Here is a 20,000-nt window from a genome sequence, read left to right as displayed (position 1 = left end):
TCACCTGGCTGCTGGGGGTCTTGCTCAGAGGACCTGCTCTGCAGAGAAAGGTTCCAGACGCCTCATTCCTGGGAGAATGTTGCTCCTTCCAGGGTTGCCTTTTGGTGTTCATATAGAGGTAGATTGGCCATGGCTTTCCTTCTTGCCACAGCCCACTCTTGTAATGCCAGTATTACCCATAGGAAGAGCCTATGGTATGTAGGAGGCAACCATGGTACCTTCACGAATAAACAGCTTTCTCATAGGGATGACCAAGTGAAAGCTAACATGCTTGGTTCTTTGCCTCTCATCTCCAGGTGCATCATTAGAATTTTACCCATCAAGATTTTAAATCCTCCTGAAGCTGTTAGGGAAAAACCATGAATGAACAGATTACTGTTAATCTGTCAGATCTACTCTCCTTGTCTTTCCCCCTTCTCCCTCTCCTTATTTCTTTAAATTTATATCCATTAATATTGTTTTTAGTGATATTTTTCTGTCCAGATTTGGCATAGATGAAGAACTTGCAGGGCAGTGAGCAGCACAGCACTGAGCAGGTTACCACTGAGAATCTTTCCATGGATTTCTTTGAGAAATAACCTGTTTTCTTGCTGTGCAGTTTGGTGCCCAGATCCATGATGCTGGGCAGATGAATTTCCTGTTTTACAAGGCAGTAGCTATTTAATGTCCAGTTCATCTTAATGGATGATCAAAGTGCATGTGTTAAGGATGTACTTTTCAGTGTTTGGATACTTGTACTGACTCCAAATTTCTAATTGCTGTTTAGAGGTTACAGCGTGAGGCGTTAGAGATTCCTGAGCCAGGCTGGAGAGCTGTCACCATATAACTTCCATTGACACCTCGTTGCCCATGGCTATCATCAATCATTGTATGGCAGACGAGAGAGTGTGCTGTTGTAGGGAGCTACAGAGAGAAGAAAACAATGTGCTAGTCCATAATAAAAGTAATTATTTAAAGGTGAATGATTTTGCTTAACTAACAGAGATACAGAACAATTCCAGACACAAAAGAGCCCCTGGCTTGTCCATAGCCCTCACTAGACAGAAGGACCTGGTCCCACAGATCCCAGAGGCAGGGCAGTCAGCTGTCAGCCAGGGCTGGTTCCTGGGGCTGCTTGCTATCCGTGGTGTTGGTAATGGTGCTAGCCCCTGCTGTGTGTGAGGGGACTGAGAGTGCTTCCATCTCAGGGACACACAGAAAATAGCAGGCAGCAGTGCTCAGGGAGGCTCTGGGGGATGTGCCTGCACTCATGGGAGGCCTCCTTAGAAAAACACCCTCAGTCTGCAGAGCAGAGCAGAAGGTTATGGGTGGGGGGGCTCCCATTTTCTACTTTGAGCTTTGGTTCTTGTTATTTTTTTCCCCCTTTTATTCTGCCCAGATTTTGAGCCTTATAGGAACCTCTCAAGTGGGAAAAGTGCAGATTCTCAAACCAGAAGCATTAGAGTTTTTTTCTTGGGTATAAAATTTCAGTCAATAATGTGCTGCTGCCTTATTGACTCGAAAAGAATGCCTTTCATGTGATTCAAACATTTACTTGCTCTTGCTTACTCTACTCACCTTGTACAGAAATGCTGATTGCCATTGACTAATCAGTCCATTTTTGTATATTCTCATCAGACTCTTTCTTTGGCTGGAACAATATGCACTGTATGATGCTTGCATGTCCAATAATTTGTTATTAGCACTTTGTATATGCCTTTGTTTCTTCACAACTAACAGTTTGGCCTCCAAGTGCATGCATATGTGTAAATTAATGCATTGTTGTAAGATAGTAGGTTTATTTGCTATGTTTATATCAACATAGGAGATGTGTAAGATATGTTAAATATCTGATAATTGTCATTTAGTCATCCACTGGCAGAAAGCACTGTTCAGTTTGTATTTATACAAGCATATATTTATCACTGCTTCTATTTAAGATTCATAGCGCCATGTCTTTTAGTTCTGTTAATTTTAAAATGATTAATTACATTAGCATATAAATCAGTTTAAGAAATCATTTTCTTATAAGCAATACGATTCTAATAAGTTGGAAATTGTATTTTTTCCTCCAGTGTTCCTGAGAGCTATAAATACCTTTATTTATAGTCATGAAACGATTAGACTGCTGATCAAACAACTTTGTCCCCCCAGTATCGAGCTAATAATAGACAACATACTTGGCTCTGAACCAAGCTTCAGAGTAATGGCAGTTGCTGTTGCAGTGCTGGGACCCAAAGCCATGACATTTATTTTGTGTTTCAACATCTCAGGACACTGTCTCCTGCAAAGTCCCCATCTTCATCCACTGGATCTATTGCTTCCAGCAGAAAATACCCTTACCCAATGCCACCACTTCCTGATGAGGAGAAGAAGGCAAACAGGCAAAGTGCCAGGGTATGTGTCCCTCTTCTCTGCGTTTTTGTTGCTGGTGTAATTTACTGGTAGCTCTGCAAAAGAGAAGCGAGGCAGATCTTTGAACAACAGTGAGAGCAGAGCTGGCGCTTCCTCAGATCTGTAGCTCAAGCAGCTGCTGAGGGCTGAGCCTCTGGCACAGATTAGAGCACTCTTGGAGGCTGTGTTTATACACTCATTCAGGTGGCACTCACACCTCAAGCCGATTTCAGTACTTCTGTTTCAAACTGCAAGTGTGCCTGAGGCAGCCTCTGGGCTGAAGAGGGCAGTCTGGCTCCCCTCCTTGGCCTTCCAGGGGTCTGAAACAGCCAGAGATGCTCCTTTGGGCTGGGGGATGGCTGCCTTCCAGTGTGATGGAAAGCTGAATAAGCTGCAGCTGAGCAGGATGCGAGGAGCATGGTGAGGGGCACGCATCAGGCCCTGGGAGACCCAGAAAGGCTTTTTCTGCTCCCACGGGGAGCCTCACTCACATCCACAGAAGATACTCTAGATAGATCCTTCAGACCGACTGATGTAGAGCCACAGCATGCTGACTGCACGTTCTGCTGAAAGGTCTGGGTCTGTGCTGTGAGCTCAGGAGATCTACAGGCGCAGCCTTTGTGCCAGAGGGATGTAGATGCAGTTCCGAAACAATCCCCTACTCACACCGCTTGGGTAGCAGACTGTGTGTCTTTGTGTATAATGTGTGTTTGTGTCCCTTTTCTGCCTCTCCAGCTATGGGAGACTTCCATTTAGCTGCACCACTTTCCTGGGATGACACCAGAACTGTTTACTTCAAATTCTGTACAAACTCAGCACCACTGAGTCATTGCACATTCATCTGCTCTCAGACAATTTGAAAGATCGGCACAGATGCCCGTGACCACAACGAGAACCTCCTCTCATCTGGAAGGGAAGAAGCAATCTCTTTTTTTTCTTTTTTTTTCTTTTTTGGTCAAGCAGAATTTCATGGATCTGATGTAAAGAACAACCAAACCCATCCCACCCAGCGGGGGAGCGTTGGCTGGACGTGACGAGGCTGTTCCGCACGGTACCGGACGCGCTCAGCCCGCACCCCGCCTGGCAGGGGGCTGGGGCTTTCCCCTGCCTTAGTGCAGCTCCAGGTCACACTGAGCGGCCTCGGGAACGTGCACCCAGGAGAACCTGTCCGATGTAAACTTGTACGCTGTGTGCATGAACCTTGTGTTCTTTACTTTCCACGTGTAAGGGATAAACAACATACTGTAGTAGAAGTTAGCATGCAGGAGTAAGAAATATAGGATTTTTTTTTACAGGATTTCAAGCTTTGAAAGGCAACTCTTTGAACCTAAACATCAAACAAACAAGGATTATACCTTTTTTTTTTTTTACCTTACGTGTTTATAATCTCAGTATACAGACTGTATATATGTAAACAATTGATAATATCAAAAATAGCTGTTATACATAAGTGTATTTTGCCAAATGCCTAAAGAAACATGACTAACATTGTCACACTTCACATTTTCTAACATATGAGCAGACAACCTTGGAAATACGGAAAGTACAGTACTGTAAAACCACGTCTCGGATACTGGTGTTCAACCAAAATGTGCACTATCTCCTAAGTAACCGACAATCTCAACGGTGGAATGTTGGAATCAGAACAGTGGCACTTTGTCTTCAATCATTGTAAGAAGTGGCCCAAAAGTGCTGTTCAGTGAGATGACCCAACCCGACACCGGGCGATCAGGAACGATCCCACAGACAACAGACAGAGCCTTGAACTAACATACAGTACAGACTTCGTGGAAACTTGGGAATACTTCTACATACTCAGTTCAGGATGTGGTGGTGTGAAGTTCTCTGTCACGACTTCAGATGCTGTTTTGGATGAGAAAGTGTAACTTACGAGAAGCCTGACAATTTCACTGCACTAGATAATACCAACGCTGGGCAAGTGGACAGTGTCATTGCTGTCTTTCCATTTGTCCCTGGAGTCTCCTGTGCCACGTGCTGGAATGCTTTACTTGCTGCCCTTGAAGTCCCCTTGAAATTTTTGGGGGACCATAAGCTGAGTACAAGTGAGTTTAGCCTAAAAAAATGGAAAAAAAAATCCCAACACTTCTACCGTGGAGATGTTGGTCTCCTGAATAAACGGACAGATAGGTTTCAAACACTGAGACTTCTACAGGGTGTCTGCTGTAAAACAAAGGTGGACGTTTCCATTCAGTAAAAAAACGACCATGATAAATCGATCTGTAATTCTCCAGCTCTCCAAAAATGATGAATTCTTAGCTTCAAGTAGCACCATCACAGAGCAGCATACCCGATTCTGTATGGTTCAGTTGAATACCTTGCCCAACAGATTATCAATTAGATATTATCCCAAAGGGAACATCTGCAGTGTTTCTGAATCTTCTACCTCTTTCATGCATTTCCTTTAAGAAGCAAAGCCAACATTTTCAGCCTCTTAATATATTTTTTTAACTTTTAAGTAAGTGAATAAAGCCAGATATATGTAAGACTAAATTAAGAAATGTTTAAAGATGTCAGCAACTATAAAATATATAAGATTTTTAGAAGCACTATATTTTATGATTAGGCTGCGTGTTGGATTATAACAAAATAGTGACCTTGGAGTTCCAATGGTTTCCTTCACAGTCAGCAGGTTCTGGTAAGTATTTTATAGAAAGGCAAATATGAATAAGTAAGTACAAATTCAAGACAGAACGTGTTGGAAGAGCCAGCCACTGGTAATCGCTTGAGGAAAAGATTCTGCACTTTTGTGAACAGCTATCAGCACAGAGGAATATTTTTTGCAAAGATTTACTTTGAGTGTAGGTAACTGGATTAAAGTAGTTGATAGTGCATAGCTCATGAAATTAGGGCCTGAGCCGTAATCACTTGAAATCAATAGAAGTCTGTTATCGATTCCACTGGAAGTTGAGCAGAACCCGCAAGGAGTTCACCTCAATTAGGAAATCATGCTAACCCGATAGCCGCTTTCTCATTCTGTTGCCTCACTGCTGCTTTCCCCTTCAGTCTTAGTATTTTGTCTCTAACAACTGGACTGTTCATCACGTGCCTTCTGCGCTGTTTTGTTTGGTTACAAAGTAGAACGTGACTTGGAATAATCCGGTTAGATTCCTGTGCATATTTCATACTCACCACCCTTTACTGTGCCCTTTCCGTTCTGCCCTACCAAGAAGCAGCAAGATTTGGCAAACAGAAGTGGATGTATTGGCTGTTTGTGTCACGTTCATAGCTTCTTGTTTTGGAAACAAATGGCTCCCGACTGTATTTTCAACGTACTGTGTACTTGCAGCTTCTCACGTATTTTGGTATGATGCGTTCGTAGCATATCCAGCTGTGTCTGTAGTGTAACTTTAACAGTCACGTTCACATTTGGAGATATGTAGTAACTGGAAGTCTAGTTATGAGTTCTAAGTGTAATAAACATTGACTTTCACTTTGGTTGTCTAGAGTGGGAACATCACAAAATGTTCCTTTTTTTTTTTTTTGCAAAATTCTTCAGCAGAAAAGTGTGCATCACGTTGGCAGCCTGGAGACCTTCTGATGGCACAAATCCTGAGCGTGCATGGCTCTGAAAGCCTCTAATGCCAACGGAGGCCAAAGAGGAAGTTGTTTGCTTGCATTCTGTGCTTTCCTACTTTTAAAACGTGTTGAAAGCTGCCAGATTAGTAACTTTGAGCGTCTTTACCCACAGTAACTGGTTACACTGGCAATAGCAATATAAATAGCTGCATAATACCTCATCTAGTCTAAAATAGAGTACTTGTACAGTGAGTAAGATAGCTCAGTCATTTTGACTCCTTCAGACTCAGGCTTGTTTTTGCCAGATATGCTGTGGAAACCTGTTGAAGTGGGGAGGTTATCAGTTCTTCTCAAATACATAATTACTTGTCCATGTGAGCATACAAATAGCAGGATGAGCTAAACTAATCCTAGTCATGTAGTTCAACATGTGGGAGAAGAACCTTGTATAATTTAAAATAAAATTAATATCGCTAACCAATGGAGACTGAGAAATACAGACTGTGTTCAGATAATAAAGCTGCACAGTGATGCTGCAATTTAACGACTAAAAATCTACCTGCTAATTTTGGATTTGTTGAGGTGAGAACTTCATTAATCTGTGCTATTGCTGCTGTATGCTGATGTACTCATTAGTTAATTTTTATTATGCTAATGAACAAATGGGCCTTTGGGCTATAGCCTGAATTAAAGAAAAAGAAATGGTGTCAAGCTAGTGTACTGAAGTCTCACTTGTTGGTTTTAAATGAACTGAGTGGTCTTGTCAACATCAATTAAAAAAACTGTTGCCAAAACCAGGGCTGAGAGTAGGTTTGTACATTAGTACAGGCATGCATATACTACAGATTCAGACCAACTTTGTGGTCATTGTATCGTGGGCATCCTCAGTGTGCTAAAGGATCTGTTGGCATCAGTGAATACATGTAGTTTGCTTTTGCCAACAGGATGTGACGTGAAACAATTACGAGACTCCCATAATCCTACATGACAATAGGTGAGCTCTTAGCACCTCTGTCATCAAATCCCAGACCTAGCCGGCATAACCAAGCTTACCAGATTCTAGTGTAAAACTCAGCATACAGAATTCCTCCTCCTTTCTTCCATTCCTTTTCCACTCATACTAAAAGCCCTCCTGTGAGTGATGATTAAGGCCACTAGCAGCCTCCTGTGTTGGTTAGCTATGATACAAAAGCAGCGAGTCAGCTGCCCTTCTGCACAGTGCCCTAGGTACGGTCTTTCCAGTGCTTTTTCCTCATGTTGCGGTAGAGGTGAAAGAGCCTTGTTTCTCATTTGCACTGACAGAACCATTTGGAGGTTTTCATCCTTGTGTTCATCTCTCTCTCTTCCTCATTGGAAAGATATGACAGTTTCTTTGATCACCGTTACCTAGAAGTCGTGCTGTGTCCCATTTCCTTTTCTCCAAGTCTCAAGACGATCTACTTCTTTCTGTAAACTGTCTGAATATCTGCATCGTTCTCACTGCTTGAGCCAATCTTATCAACCACAATGTAAGGTTGATTTACCTCATTTTTTAAGAACTTGAGCATTCTGGTCTACAGTTTGCTTTTTTGCTCCAAATGGATCATCCATCAGACTGCCGATGACCCTCTGCATGGCTTCCAAACCACATGACACTTAGCAGCAATATGAGATTTGTCTTCTGTCAGATTTCCCGGAGACAAATAAAAGCAAACTGCACACATTTGTGGAGCTTGCCGTCCCATGTCTGCATGGTGGGGTGAAGTTCCTATGTGCACGTAGCTGTTATGCTGTGATAGAGCAGGAAGAAAAGAAAGCAGTGAAGCCGATGGTGCAGATGTAGTTGCAGCACAAATAGGATGCTTAAGTGTGATTTCACTACAAACAGCAAATGTTCTCCCAGAGACACTATAACATTCTTTTGACCCAAATATTTGTCAGTTAGCTTAGAAAAAGTACGTTGCCTCAGGTCTGGATGCTGATAAAACTAAAGCTTTGGAAACAATGACTCTTCCAGCCAGCAGGTGGTACCCCGTCACCCCAGAGCACTTTGCAGCAACCACTTTGCAACAGTCATCATAAATGTGTTACCTCAGACAAGTAATCAAAACTACGGTCAGAATGCAGAACATGAGAAATGTATGTGATGACTGGCTCACCTTGCTGGGCCAGCTGTTTTTAGTTCTCTTTAAGAAGTACTTTAGCTAAACCACTTTTAAATTCCTTCAAAACTTGGTTACATGAGCTGCAGTGGCTGAAAGGGCCATACAGTACAGCAGGAAGATGATGAAAAAGAAGCACAGAGCAGCTCTCTGATGGGAGGAACGTAGGTGCCGTGCTATTTTTCATTACTGGAGTATACAATGTCAAAGCAACAAGCTGATTTTTCCCTGTTTCCCTACTCCTGCAATTAAGAAAAAATAGGTTTGGTTAAAAAAATACAGTCTCAAGGCCTTAAGACCTTATATATTCAAACTTCAGCATGGAAAGGTTATTTTTACAACTGATTTAGAAGTCCTGTATATAGGCCTGACTGACTTTAAGTGTAGTGGTGCTAGCAGCTGATCATGCGATACTGTATGGCTCTGATTAAATTCTGGCTTCTTTTGGTGATTGGTACAAGGACTTCTGCTCACTGCCTGTTTAAAGAATCTGCCTATTTTATGCTTGGAAATACAGTCCAGAACATATTCAAACTGTGAATATATAACCCGATTTTTCCCTTCTTAAGGGTAAGGATGTATTACAATGGGTAGTGTTTTATAATAGAGTACAGTACTTATTTTTAACGTCGCATAAATGCAGAGTATTTTTTTTTTCAGAATAGCAAAGTGATATAGAATTTTTAATCTGCTGGAGAAAACACTATTGACAGTATGACCAGTTCTTTCTGCAAAGCTTTTGGGGTGCTGTCTGCCAATTGGTGTCATTTTGTGCTGATGTTTATCCTGGACATTGCTGTAAGAGAAAGCTATCTATTTTTCCACTCCTGCTAGCCCTGACCACTAGAACATCTGGAGAGGCACGGAGAATTGTGTCTCAGCACTAGGGCTGGGCTGATGTTGGCAGAAACAACCGATCTACGTCATACTGCTGTCTTTGGTAGTTAAAATTCTTTAAGAATTGTACGTGATGTAACAGAATTACACGGTTCTGACGAACACCAAAATGAAGCACTGCAGTTCACAGCTTCCATCTTTGAGCGCGATGTCGTTACCATCAGTGTTTCAGGCACTGGGCAGTTGAGGTGAATGAATCTGGCTTTCATGTAGCTGAACAAAACGTTGCTTTTTATAAAATAACATCATCGTAATCTGGGGTTCTAAATTCCTGCTCTCTTTTAATAACAGCATCACAATATCTACTTCTATGAGAGTATTTAATACAAATGCCTGTGGTTTTCAATGTTACTAACACATTGTAACATCAGTAAAGTGACTTTCAATGACAAAAACCACGTGTGTATTTTATTTCTTCTATTTAAGCTATTGTATTTAGCACATCATGTCCTGTTTTAAAGATGCCTTTGGACAAAAAGGCTGTTGCCTAAAACACGGATGATCCTATAAGCTTCCCAATCTTGGTCTGACTGTCCTGCTGCTCCTTAGGCATGGGTGTCTGAAAGCAACCTCGAAAATACAGGTACGTTTTAAACCATTCCCAGTCGTTTGTATGAAGATACAGAATAATATCCCACTCTGCGTCACGTAAGGATCCTTTCAAGTATGTCTTCTTGGAAGAGAAAACCTCAGTTCTGAGTTATTGTTTGATCTGCCAGAATGGAAGAGCAATTTTTAAAGTTTTTAAAGATGACAGCACTGTACTCACTCCTTAGTAACCTTAATGATTATCATCATTGGTGTCTAAAAGTGAAAGGTGATGTACTCTGCCAGTCCCTGTGAACACTCTGTCTGGGAAGTGCTTATGGAAGGCAGTGGCTTCTTTGTTGAACTAGAATTTGTTCCTGGTTCTGGAGCTCTTTGCTTTACATAGTTTTCTCTGTTTTGTGTTCACAAGATCCATGAAGATAACCCAGCTGGTTCCCATTATTCTTGCAGCCCTTTGCAGCTCAAGAGGTGATTGGCTCAAGATGGGAAAATAAAGTGAAGAAGAAGACCCAGAGTCTTGGTTTTGGCTTCCTCTTTCACCGTGCCAGAGAGCATTACAAAACCAGCAAAACAAAAATAACACCGCCCCCCACCTTTCTCTCAAAAACAATAAATAAACTCACAGAAACATAACCCATCTTGGTACTTTCCAAAGTGAAGAACTTCCTTGTTTCCACAGTAAGTGAGTAAGCCAGAGCATTTTTGCATGGTGCAGATCAGCTAAGTGCATTCTTCAAGCCAAGCTTATACTTGTAGGTGCAGTTTTACTCCCAGGTGTTATTTCATCATTGATTATCAAGATTTATGGCCTAACTTTGTATCTATAACACAAATTCTGGGGTCTCAGACCAAAGAGTAAGTTCCATTTAACTACAAAAATGTTGTATTCGTTATTGCCTTCTGTTTTCTTTCATGAATATACCAGGCCTGTGCTGGACTGGCACAAGCCAGCAGTTAAGCACTCACCAGCTTCCGGCTCCCCGCCTGCCCTCCCCCTACAGGACGGCGAACAAAGTCTTAAAACAAAAAGGAGAAGAAAATCCCTGCAAGTCAAATTAAAAGTTAAATATGTGAAGGAGAAAAAAGGAGAGTGTGTATGGGGAAATGCCACACCCCACCTCCCAGCAGCAGACTCACACCCAGCCACTCCAAGCAACACCTACTTGGGACAGACTTTCTTGCTGAACGTGGTGTTATACGGTTTGGAACGTCGCTTTGTTCAGCTCAGGTCAGCAGTCCTGGCCGTGTCCCCTCCCCAACCAACTCACTGGAGTCGTGGAGAAACAGAGGCAGCACTGAAGCTGCACAGCACTGCTCAGCAACAGATAAAACACCAGGGCACTGGTAACACCATTTGAGTCACAGGTCTAAAACACAGCTCCATTATAAGGGAAAAATAAAGGCTTTTATGAAGAAACTCCACCTGAAACAGGTAGGAGTGGTTTTGGACTTTGTATTCAAGTTAGCATGTATATGTGTTTACAACAGGAAGGTTTATAGAGAAGGACAGAGAAGCACTAACGGATGTGTCACTGCAGTCTGGCAACTTGAAGTTCATAGTTAAAGGGAACGTATGAACTGACACAGCACACTTATTTGGTTTAAAATGTTTTATATACTGACACAAAAAGAGCAAGAATCTTAATGAAACAAATGCCCCCTCTACAAAGAGGAGTTCTCTGCTATGTTTTATTTTATTCCTGTGTACGAGGAGTTGGAGCAGGCAGTCTTACACTCAGTGTACGGTGTCACTGATCTCCTCTTAAAAATGCCCAGCTGTCAAAACCAGCACCTGAACTTTTACTGATGCTCTAACAGCCACGACTTAGAACGATCACTGCAGTTCAGTTTTTACACATCTTTCATTGCCAAAGACAAAAGAACATTCTCTTATGCCACCTGCATGATATTGTTTAAAACAGAGTGGTAGCTTTCACCCCAGAAATGTTTTTTAGTGAATCATAAGAAAAAAGTAAACACAAAATATTCTTAAGTGCATAATCTTTGTTACGTTGTGCCTTAGAAGTTTATGAAAATAAAAATCTTTAATAGTCACAGGCTGAGAGTGAAACATGACAGTACATGATTAGTTTATATCCATTATCAAAACCAAACAAGTGTGTCAAGCAATACCTTCATAAAATACGTAATCTCCAATACTGAGGCACGCAATCATGCAGTAATTTGGCAAAGCAAAGCACAAACTGGAATGTTAACTGTGATCATCCACAACTTCCCTTTTGCTTTAGATGCTCATAACACACTGTATGAACTGAAAAAAAAAAAATCTCTTGTTAGAAAAAGGTTTTGCTTTTTTTCCTCCTACTGTAAACAGTCCATGAGCAATAAGGCTTTGTGATTGCATATGAAAACTACCTAATAGTCAATTAAAACAAAGCATCTCCTTAACAAGTTATCTCACACAGATAGACACAGCCAGCAAGCAAAGTCCTACACAGCTGAGTACAATTTGTTGTGTCCACTCCACCACCTCCCCCAGTCTTTCCCTGGAAAAATGCCTACCAAGCCTTAAAACAAAGAAACGAAGTCCAAGCGATGTTAGCAAGCATTACGTCTCTTTGAACCATAAAGGAATCCACATAAAATGCATGATTAAATTGTAAACATCTCTATAAGTGTGTGTAAACTTTGTGATAGAATACTCAATTCCAACTGCTTTGCCTGGCTGAACTCCCAACAGAACAGAACAAAATGAAACCCCAAAACTTTGGCCTCTCAGGTAGTACTACAACCATACACAAGAGGCACTAACTGAAATTACAGATGTTTGATTCTAAGTTTTTCCTTAGTTTTATCACAAAAGTTTAACTGATTCCTTAAGTTCACTTACATCATCGTACTGGAAATTCACAAACCCCTGCTGAGATGCGTCCCTTCTTCTAAAACATTCTGCCAAAATAGAAAAACAAAACAAAAATTAGGGAAAAACTACTCAGTTTTTAAGAATGAACTGTACTGTATTTTGGCTCCATGCCTACTGCAAGTGCTTGACTGTAACAGCCAACAGTTTGCATTAATCCTTATACAACTTTTTATGTGCATTTGCAATCTTTTCCTCAATTTCATTTTAAAGCAAAACATGAGGTTCAAGGTTCTAAGACTGATCAAAATGAGAAAGGAAATCACATGACTAAGAACTCAAGAACAAAACAATTCAAGACTTATCTGATCCGTATGTTTGCCATACACAACACTTTCTGTTCCATTAATAAACACAGTTTCCAGCTTTGGTAACACAGCTTTACCAGTCCCTGGAACAAACCTTCTATTAGCCCATTTTTTCAACAGGACTTAAATCATCATCATCTATAATTGTTGTGGTTCTGCTTGTAAAATCCACTGAAAAAAAACCCCAAACCTATTATGTGTTCCATAAAAGCTGAGTAAATAGATTTTATGAAATGAAAATGTATCACAGAGATGATGGTAACAAGGCTCTAATCCGACGTACCAGTGAGAGCTCTGAGTTTCACACAGCAGGCAATGTAATCATCAAATGTAATCTTGCCACGAGTGCTGTATCGTCTGGTGATTGCAGACACTGCCTGCGGGCTCAGTCTAAATCCTATTTGACAATAGAAAGACTGTATTGAAGACGGGCAAGTTAGTGCAATGGAACATGTTTTTATTAGAAATACCAGGTATCAGTTACTAGGAAATTACTAAGTTACTAGTTAATTACTTAGTTAAGTTAATTACTAGGAAGTTACTAAGGAAATTTCACAGCTTACCCATATTTGCCAAGGCTTTCTCCAGTTCTTGACGATCCACTGTACCACTCCTGTCACTGTCAAAACTTATAAAGTGCTGCTTCCAGCCATTGACCACAGCCCACAGTTCCTTAAACTCATTAAATCCCAGCGTGCCAGACATATCTCTCTGATTTCAAAGCTAAGAAAAACGTTCCTTAACTTCATCGATTAAAACAGACAGCCCTCAGTCAAATGGAAATCAGCTTTCTTATCATCTGTAGATGAAAAAACTCTTTCTTTGAAGGTCAGTGGTAACAATGTTTTGTGTTACTACTTCTATGATAGCAACGTAACTGAAGCATACCTCAGCACCCACACAGGTAACATCATTGGCCAAAACCAAATGTCAGAGGACCATCCACACTTCAGTGAGACCTTCTGAATGTGACTCAGTTAACAAATTCCTCCTCTACCTGCTGCAGAGAAATTCTTACTGATAAAAGACATATATGTAGTAACATTAGATGCCAAATAAAAAGAATAAGTTGGAATTCTGAGAATATTATCAGATCTCTAGTATCATAGGCAGTTTGTCCAACATGAGTTACTGGATGTCTCAGTTTCATTCATTTTCTTTTTAAACAGCAAAATATGTGAACTACAAAACTCCAAAGATTCCAACCCTGCATGGTATATCTAAATCTTCCATAGGTCATACTGCTGGATGCCATATACTATTAGATACTTGAATGAATTCATTCAATGAATGAGATTTAGGAAGGCCTTAGATGATATCCAACCTGTACAGGACAGATGCTTAATTCATTAGGACATTACCGTATTGGCCTCTGCTCTGGGCTGTCAGACCTGCCTCCTCATACATCCAATGGATAAGCAGCCCCCAAGTCTTAGAGGAATGCCACTTGCTACAAAAAATCAATCTCTGACAGACTCATTTATTAGAACTGTAAAAATGTAAACAAATAAGAACAGCACATCTCAATCACAATACATAACAAGTGAAGGCTGAACGGAAACTGAAAAGTATTTCCTGAATACTGGGTACTCTCCTATGTTTGCTTACATAATGCTAAATGTTTATGCTTCATAGTAAAGGATACATCCAGCATTGAGATCATGAGTCTGCATGTCTCCAGGTTGAAAGCTGTTTAAGTTACAAAAAGGAAAACAGTTATTGTTTTGAAAATTCCAGTTTTAGTCATCTACCTTTAAGTTACTTATTATAATATAAAGTAGTATATACAATATTATATGATCTCTTCCACTGTACAAAGCCAGATCATGCTTTGATCCAAATAAGAGCTTGTCATCATTGCTTGTCACAAACACTGACAGCACACAATCTGGAGACACTTCAAATTCTATATAAAATGAATTTGCTCTTGGCTCAATCCATAGAGGTTTTGGGTTTCAATCGAAGTGGTCATCCGTATTTTACCACAGAGATCATTTTAACACTTTAAGGCCCTTTACTCAATTTTGTAAATTGAACGCTATGCCCCAGGACAGAGGTGTTCTTCCACAGAATGATGTGGTCAGTATCAAAGCTCAATGTCCATTGCAAACCAAAACTGCACAGCTCAGCAGTGGAGAACGAAGGCAGCTGAAGAGAGGTCCTATGTGCACAGAACTAAATAAAGAGAACTTACATTTCAAAGTAGCCCGTATGGAAAGAAAGCCTCTTCACCATGCAAGTAAAAGAAACTGAAGAAAGCACAACTACAAGCACTTTCTAGTAGATGGTATAAGAATTAGTGCACGTTAGCATTGCTGCTTTTTTGTTTAAATTGTTAACTTACGTTTATAGGCTCCTGCAATCCCTGACTGGGTGAGACATCTCTGTAGCTCATCAGCATCTATTTGTCCATCCTTTCGATAACAGAAGATGTATCAGCTATTGCTTTAAATCACTCTCCCAGTTTGGTTACTCCCAGTACCCACTCCCTTTCCTGTAGGCATTAATTTATTTATCCTTCCATGAAACTACTGATTACCTGTCTCTATTTCTGCTATATGTCCATTAATAAGCCCTATCTCTAATGAGGTCTCTTTAGCTGATAGTTTTGCAACATGCACTACCTTTCACATTTAGTGTTCTCAAGGAATATGGCAGGATGGGCAGGTTTCCTCAGAGCTTAATGGGTATTTCTTTCATTTCAGAGGTTTATAATTTCATTGCAACAGTAAAAAGCCTAGAGCACAGATCATGTACATCCTCTTCTCAAGACTGCCTTAAGACTTACAAATTTTAAGAAAAAAGGGAAAGAAAGGGGAGGAAGGGAGGGAGTAAGGCAGGCAGGCAAGCAGGCAGGAAGGAAGAAAAAGGGCTGTTGGGGAATAGAAAGTTGTCAGCAGAACAAACACAAACAGGAAGCAAATTATTTTGAAAGAAAGAAACAACAAAACAAGCAACTACCAAAAAAGATATGTACCCACAGCTCAGAAAACAACGTGCTTCCAAAGTTCACTTCTTAGATCCAAGCAGAGAAAACTACTAGTAAGTCAAGGACAGCAGCAAAGTGAACAAAGGAGAACGGCAACTCTAAGCTATGTTCCCTACAAACCAACATGAAGTTCAGTTCACGGAGTTTTGAGTATAATTTAATCTCATTCAACAACAGAACATTTGCAGTGAGGTTGCCAGGTCACAGCCTGAACCAATGGCTGAGCACCAGGTGAGAAGGCGTGGCTAACCAGGGAGCTCAGGCATGAGCAATGCACCTGTATGACAGGAAGGGGAGGAGCCTGGATCATCCTCATCACCTTCATTTAAAGGCTGGCAACCAAGAAAGCAGCATCTCTCTGGATAGAGGCTGTACTTCTCTTGAGCTGTTATTAGAAAATGGTGAGTCAATTTTACTTCTTTGTTTTACTTGCTATTGCTCTGTAGGGTTTGTATCCCACTAAAAGAGACTGTTGTCACCTTCTTTTGCCCTACACTGTTATACCTGCAGATACCAGAAGCAATGTTACTTCAACTTGTTATTCCCTATTTAATGCTTTACACTGCTTTCTACTTAAAACAAATCTGTCTCATTTTCCTTGTGTTTCCACCTAGTAAGTACTTCTTAGTGATGCAGCTAGCTGACTGGAAGAAATAATAGAATGGCTTGGGTTGGAAGGGACCCAAAGGATCATCAAGTTCCAACCCTAATGCCAAAGGTAGGGCCACCAACCTCCAGACATGAAAGTAAATCAAGAATCATTTATTGGGAAAGTAGTGGTTAATATGTTCAATGACATCTGACTTGGTCTAGAAAAAAGACAATGTTTTGGTTCTATGCAACATTAATGGCAGTAGAAAAACATAACTGCATCCAATTTACTCCATCACCCTAGCTATAAAGTTGTATCAGAAACATGACACTCACAGAAAAGCTGAAGCATAAAATAATGATTTTAATTAGCCATGCATATTAAAAAGCAAGTATCTTCAAAGTACTTCTGTATTCTGAAGCAAAGCCAGATCTGAGTAACTTCAGAGTAGGAAGTAAGACAGAAAAGCATGATCTTTTGATTGTGTTTATACTGACACAAAAGGGTCTGGCCCTTATCTTTGAAAGTAGAATTTAAAGAGAGATTTCTTGCAAAGCCTCCGTGCCTTGTACAGATTAAAAATTACTTCCTATGGAGTCAGTAATAAGGATTTGACTTTCTTCCAGAAACAAAGGCAATTCATCAAGACTTCTGCTGTAAACCACTTCAAAGAAAACTCAGACAACATTCTACATTATTTAGGCATGAAAACACACAGTGGCAAACCATGACCAAAGATGTTACTGGTTCTATAGCGAGTACTACTGGAAAACTGTGATATGTGGCTTTTTGCAGACTTTAATAGATGGCTGTAAAAATAACTGATAATTCATGTTTGATTTCACTGACTACCTAACAGAATTTTTGCTTCTGGACAAACTCTGGTCCTTGGAACAGACTCTTCTGATTCTAAGGATGAAACACTTCAAGAGCCACTCTATTTCCACAAGGAATGGTTTCTACACCTACAAGGTATTTAGGGTACTAACATAATATCTGAGGTACGAATTTGATCATAGCCACTAGCTTGCTACTTTTCAGTAATGAGGCCCCACCTGAACAGTTTGGGAATGGTCTGTGCTGTGCTTAGGTCCAGCTCTTACAACGGTGCTGCATCCTGTGTGCTGATACATCCCTCCTCCTCATTACAGCAAGACCTTACTCAATTTTCCAGCATCAGTTACAGACTCTAATGCTGATTCCTGACACACAATCTGGTGCCACCTGAACACAGGAGCACCTGGGCTGGCAGGAAATTGTCATTCAGTTCAGGCTCCATCTTAGTGGACAGCCCTTACATGTAACAGAAGTTAATTCAATGTTCACCTTTATTATGAAAATACAGCAACTATGCATTTGCACAAGCATGTTAGAGAAATAATGTACAGACTGAAAGAAGCATTATTAATTGAAAAGAGTAATAATGTGAACAAAAAGCCATAACCCAGATTGCAGTCTTAATCTGAAAATTTACACAAGTCAGCTGAATTTAAACTCCCATGCTGTCACTGTGTGTACCTGTGGATATCAGATCTAGGAGCAGAGTTCTACATTTCCATGCACCCTGTAGGTGTGCAGTAAAAAGCTATGTTATATGTTTTGCCAACAAAGACAGAATTTCTGGTTCAATAAATCTGATTTGCTCCTAGCCTTATTTCCAGGAACAACAATAATTATACAGAAATAATACATGCCACGAAACCGTGGAAATTAAAAATGCAGTATAGAATTACAAAGGGAAGAAAGTTGTGAATGCCCTTTGCTCTGAAAGAGTGCTCATGCTGTCCTACAAACAAACCTGGATACTGGTACAAGTAGAGACTGCCATTACAGTTATGACCCTATTAAGCTACTTCATCATACAGCAGTATCTTTCTAACTAGTATTTCCTGCTTCTAGCAACAGCAGCTCCACAGCTGATGTTTCTGGCTTCCTCCTCCAAAAATAGCACTACCTATCCAATGGCTGAGCCACAGTTCAGCTGCAACATTTCATGTAACACACAGTCATCACACATACAGGAGCTATATATATCACATACAGTACAGCTATGTAGCTATGCAGTAACTATATAGCTTGAATAATCCTAACTGGCTAACCTGGCATTCACCTGTTTATCAACAGCTTGAAACTATGGAGTGCTCCCAACTGCAAGAATTAGGCATTTGTAAAACAGTGTAGAAATTATTGCCCACCCCCCCCCAAATTAAGTACACTAGGTTTACCTGTCCAGCTACTGCAGCAAAATAACCATAGAGAGGGTCCTGAGCTTGCCCAGGGAATGATGGTCCTCCTGGAGCTGCTCCATACTTCAGAAATCAAGAAGAAAATTTATTAATGATTCAGCAAAGTGTATGAACATCTGTACTTAAGAATCAACTTGTGCTTTTATATATGGAGGCTGCTCTGAAAGTAATGCCTCCTCTCTGTTTCTATGGAAACTGCAACAGAAAGAAAGAGCACAAAACACTCTTTGATAGAGCAAATTCTCAGGTACAAAATACTATTTTTTAACAGCTGCCACCATTGCAATGAACAAGGGCATGTGTGCTGCCGCACAACCTGTGCCAGTGGAGGTGCTGTTGCTGTCACCACTGCTGAAAGCACCACCCACGGCCTCACTGTCACATCCGCGGTCTGATCTCCACAAACGTCCAGTGTGAGGGAAGTCTGTGGGTGCCATTTCTTCCGCGTGGGGGAATTCAGTTCCACACCTTCGCTTCATCCTGTGCTCCCATGCCGGATCCCACTCTTGTCAGCCTCCCCCTCTGCTGCCACGTGTCACACGGCGACAAAATGCAATGGAACACTGGCGGGAAGGGCCAACCTCAATGTCATACCGCCAACATCCGCGCCTCCGACGTCGCGGGCCGGCACGATAAAAATCAGGAGGCATTACTTTCGGAGCAGCCCTGAGCACGTATGTCACACGGCCTCAGCACTGAGGCACTTTTCGGTACTATTTCAGCCTCTCCTCACCCCGACAGGTGCTGATGTGTCCCCGCGGGGCCCGCATCGCGCCGTGTCCCCTCCCCAGCTCCCGCCGCCCCTCATCCCGCTCGCCGCTCGCCCTGGTTTCCCGCTCACCCCGCCCTGATAGTAACCGCCGCCGGGCGCCGGCTGCCCGGGGAACGCCATCTTCGGTTCGCACCTGCCCCTCCCGCCCGGCCGAAAACACTGTGCCCCGCCGCGGGGGGTGGAGAACGCGGGACGTGCCGCAGGGAGCTGAGGGAACGGAGGGCGATCCCCCCCCCGCTCGGGGTGGTACAGCCTCGGCCCCGCAGCGGCTTTTCCTCCTCAGCGCGAGTGGGCGGCGCTCCCGCTTTTCCTGTCAGCGCCGGGCGGGCGTTGTCTCTGCAGTGACCGCAAAGCGTACGGACGCAGTGGTTGATTAGCTCATACCATCACAGAATCCTTACGGCGTATAATGATGCCTAGGCAAGAGACCTTTCTAATTAAAGTAAGACCTGGGTGCAGCGATACAAAAATTAAAGGCTGGAAAAAGTGCAAAGAAAGACGAAGTATGCAAGTGTTAAGATTTGAAGAGACGTACACTGATAAGCAGAATGTTTGAAGAGACGTACACTGATAAGCAGAATGTCAAATATATATGATATGCAGGTGATTCCAAATGGAGTGCGTCCTCTTTATTTCCATGGAAACTACAAGTGCTATACCGAGCACAATAACACTATTTGACAGCACATTTGAAGCTACAAAACTATTTTTCAGC

General features: G+C 41.6%; 2 protein-coding genes across 2 annotated transcripts in view; one reads left to right on the top strand and one right to left on the bottom strand.

Moving 5' to 3' along the window:
• Nucleotides 1-3,995, top strand: part of ADAM22 (ADAM metallopeptidase domain 22) — a 121,539-nt gene extending 117,544 nt beyond the window's left edge. Inside the window, exons 32-33 of the mRNA XM_065731212.1 lie at nt 2,253-2,376; nt 3,109-3,995. Coding sequence (XP_065587284.1) covers nt 2,253-2,376; nt 3,109-3,129 — 145 coding nt within the window. The 3' untranslated portion in view covers nt 3,130-3,995. The remainder of the gene's footprint in view (nt 1-2,252; nt 2,377-3,108) is intronic.
• Nucleotides 3,996-10,991: 6,996 nt separating this feature from the next.
• On the bottom strand, nt 10,992-19,449 carry SRI (sorcin). Its single transcript, XM_065731301.1, has 8 exons — nt 19,355-19,449; nt 18,493-18,576; nt 15,031-15,100; nt 14,332-14,375; nt 13,250-13,397; nt 12,970-13,083; nt 12,349-12,407; nt 10,992-11,769 (listed from the first exon to the last, which is right to left on the bottom strand). The coding sequence occupies exons 1-8, from the start codon at nt 19,403-19,405 to the stop codon at nt 11,743-11,745; spliced, it is 597 nt and encodes a 198-aa protein (XP_065587373.1). The 5' UTR covers nt 19,406-19,449; the 3' UTR covers nt 10,992-11,742.
• Nucleotides 19,450-20,000: the final 551 nt, after the last annotated feature.

The sequence above is a fragment of the Cyrtonyx montezumae genome, unplaced genomic scaffold (assembly GCF_038088225.1).
Source record: "Cyrtonyx montezumae isolate F1298 unplaced genomic scaffold, pur_monq_1.0 scaffold_14, whole genome shotgun sequence".
NCBI classification, from domain to species: Eukaryota; Metazoa; Chordata; class Aves; order Galliformes; family Odontophoridae; genus Cyrtonyx; species Cyrtonyx montezumae.
This window is presented reverse-complemented; position numbering and strand designations above follow the sequence as displayed.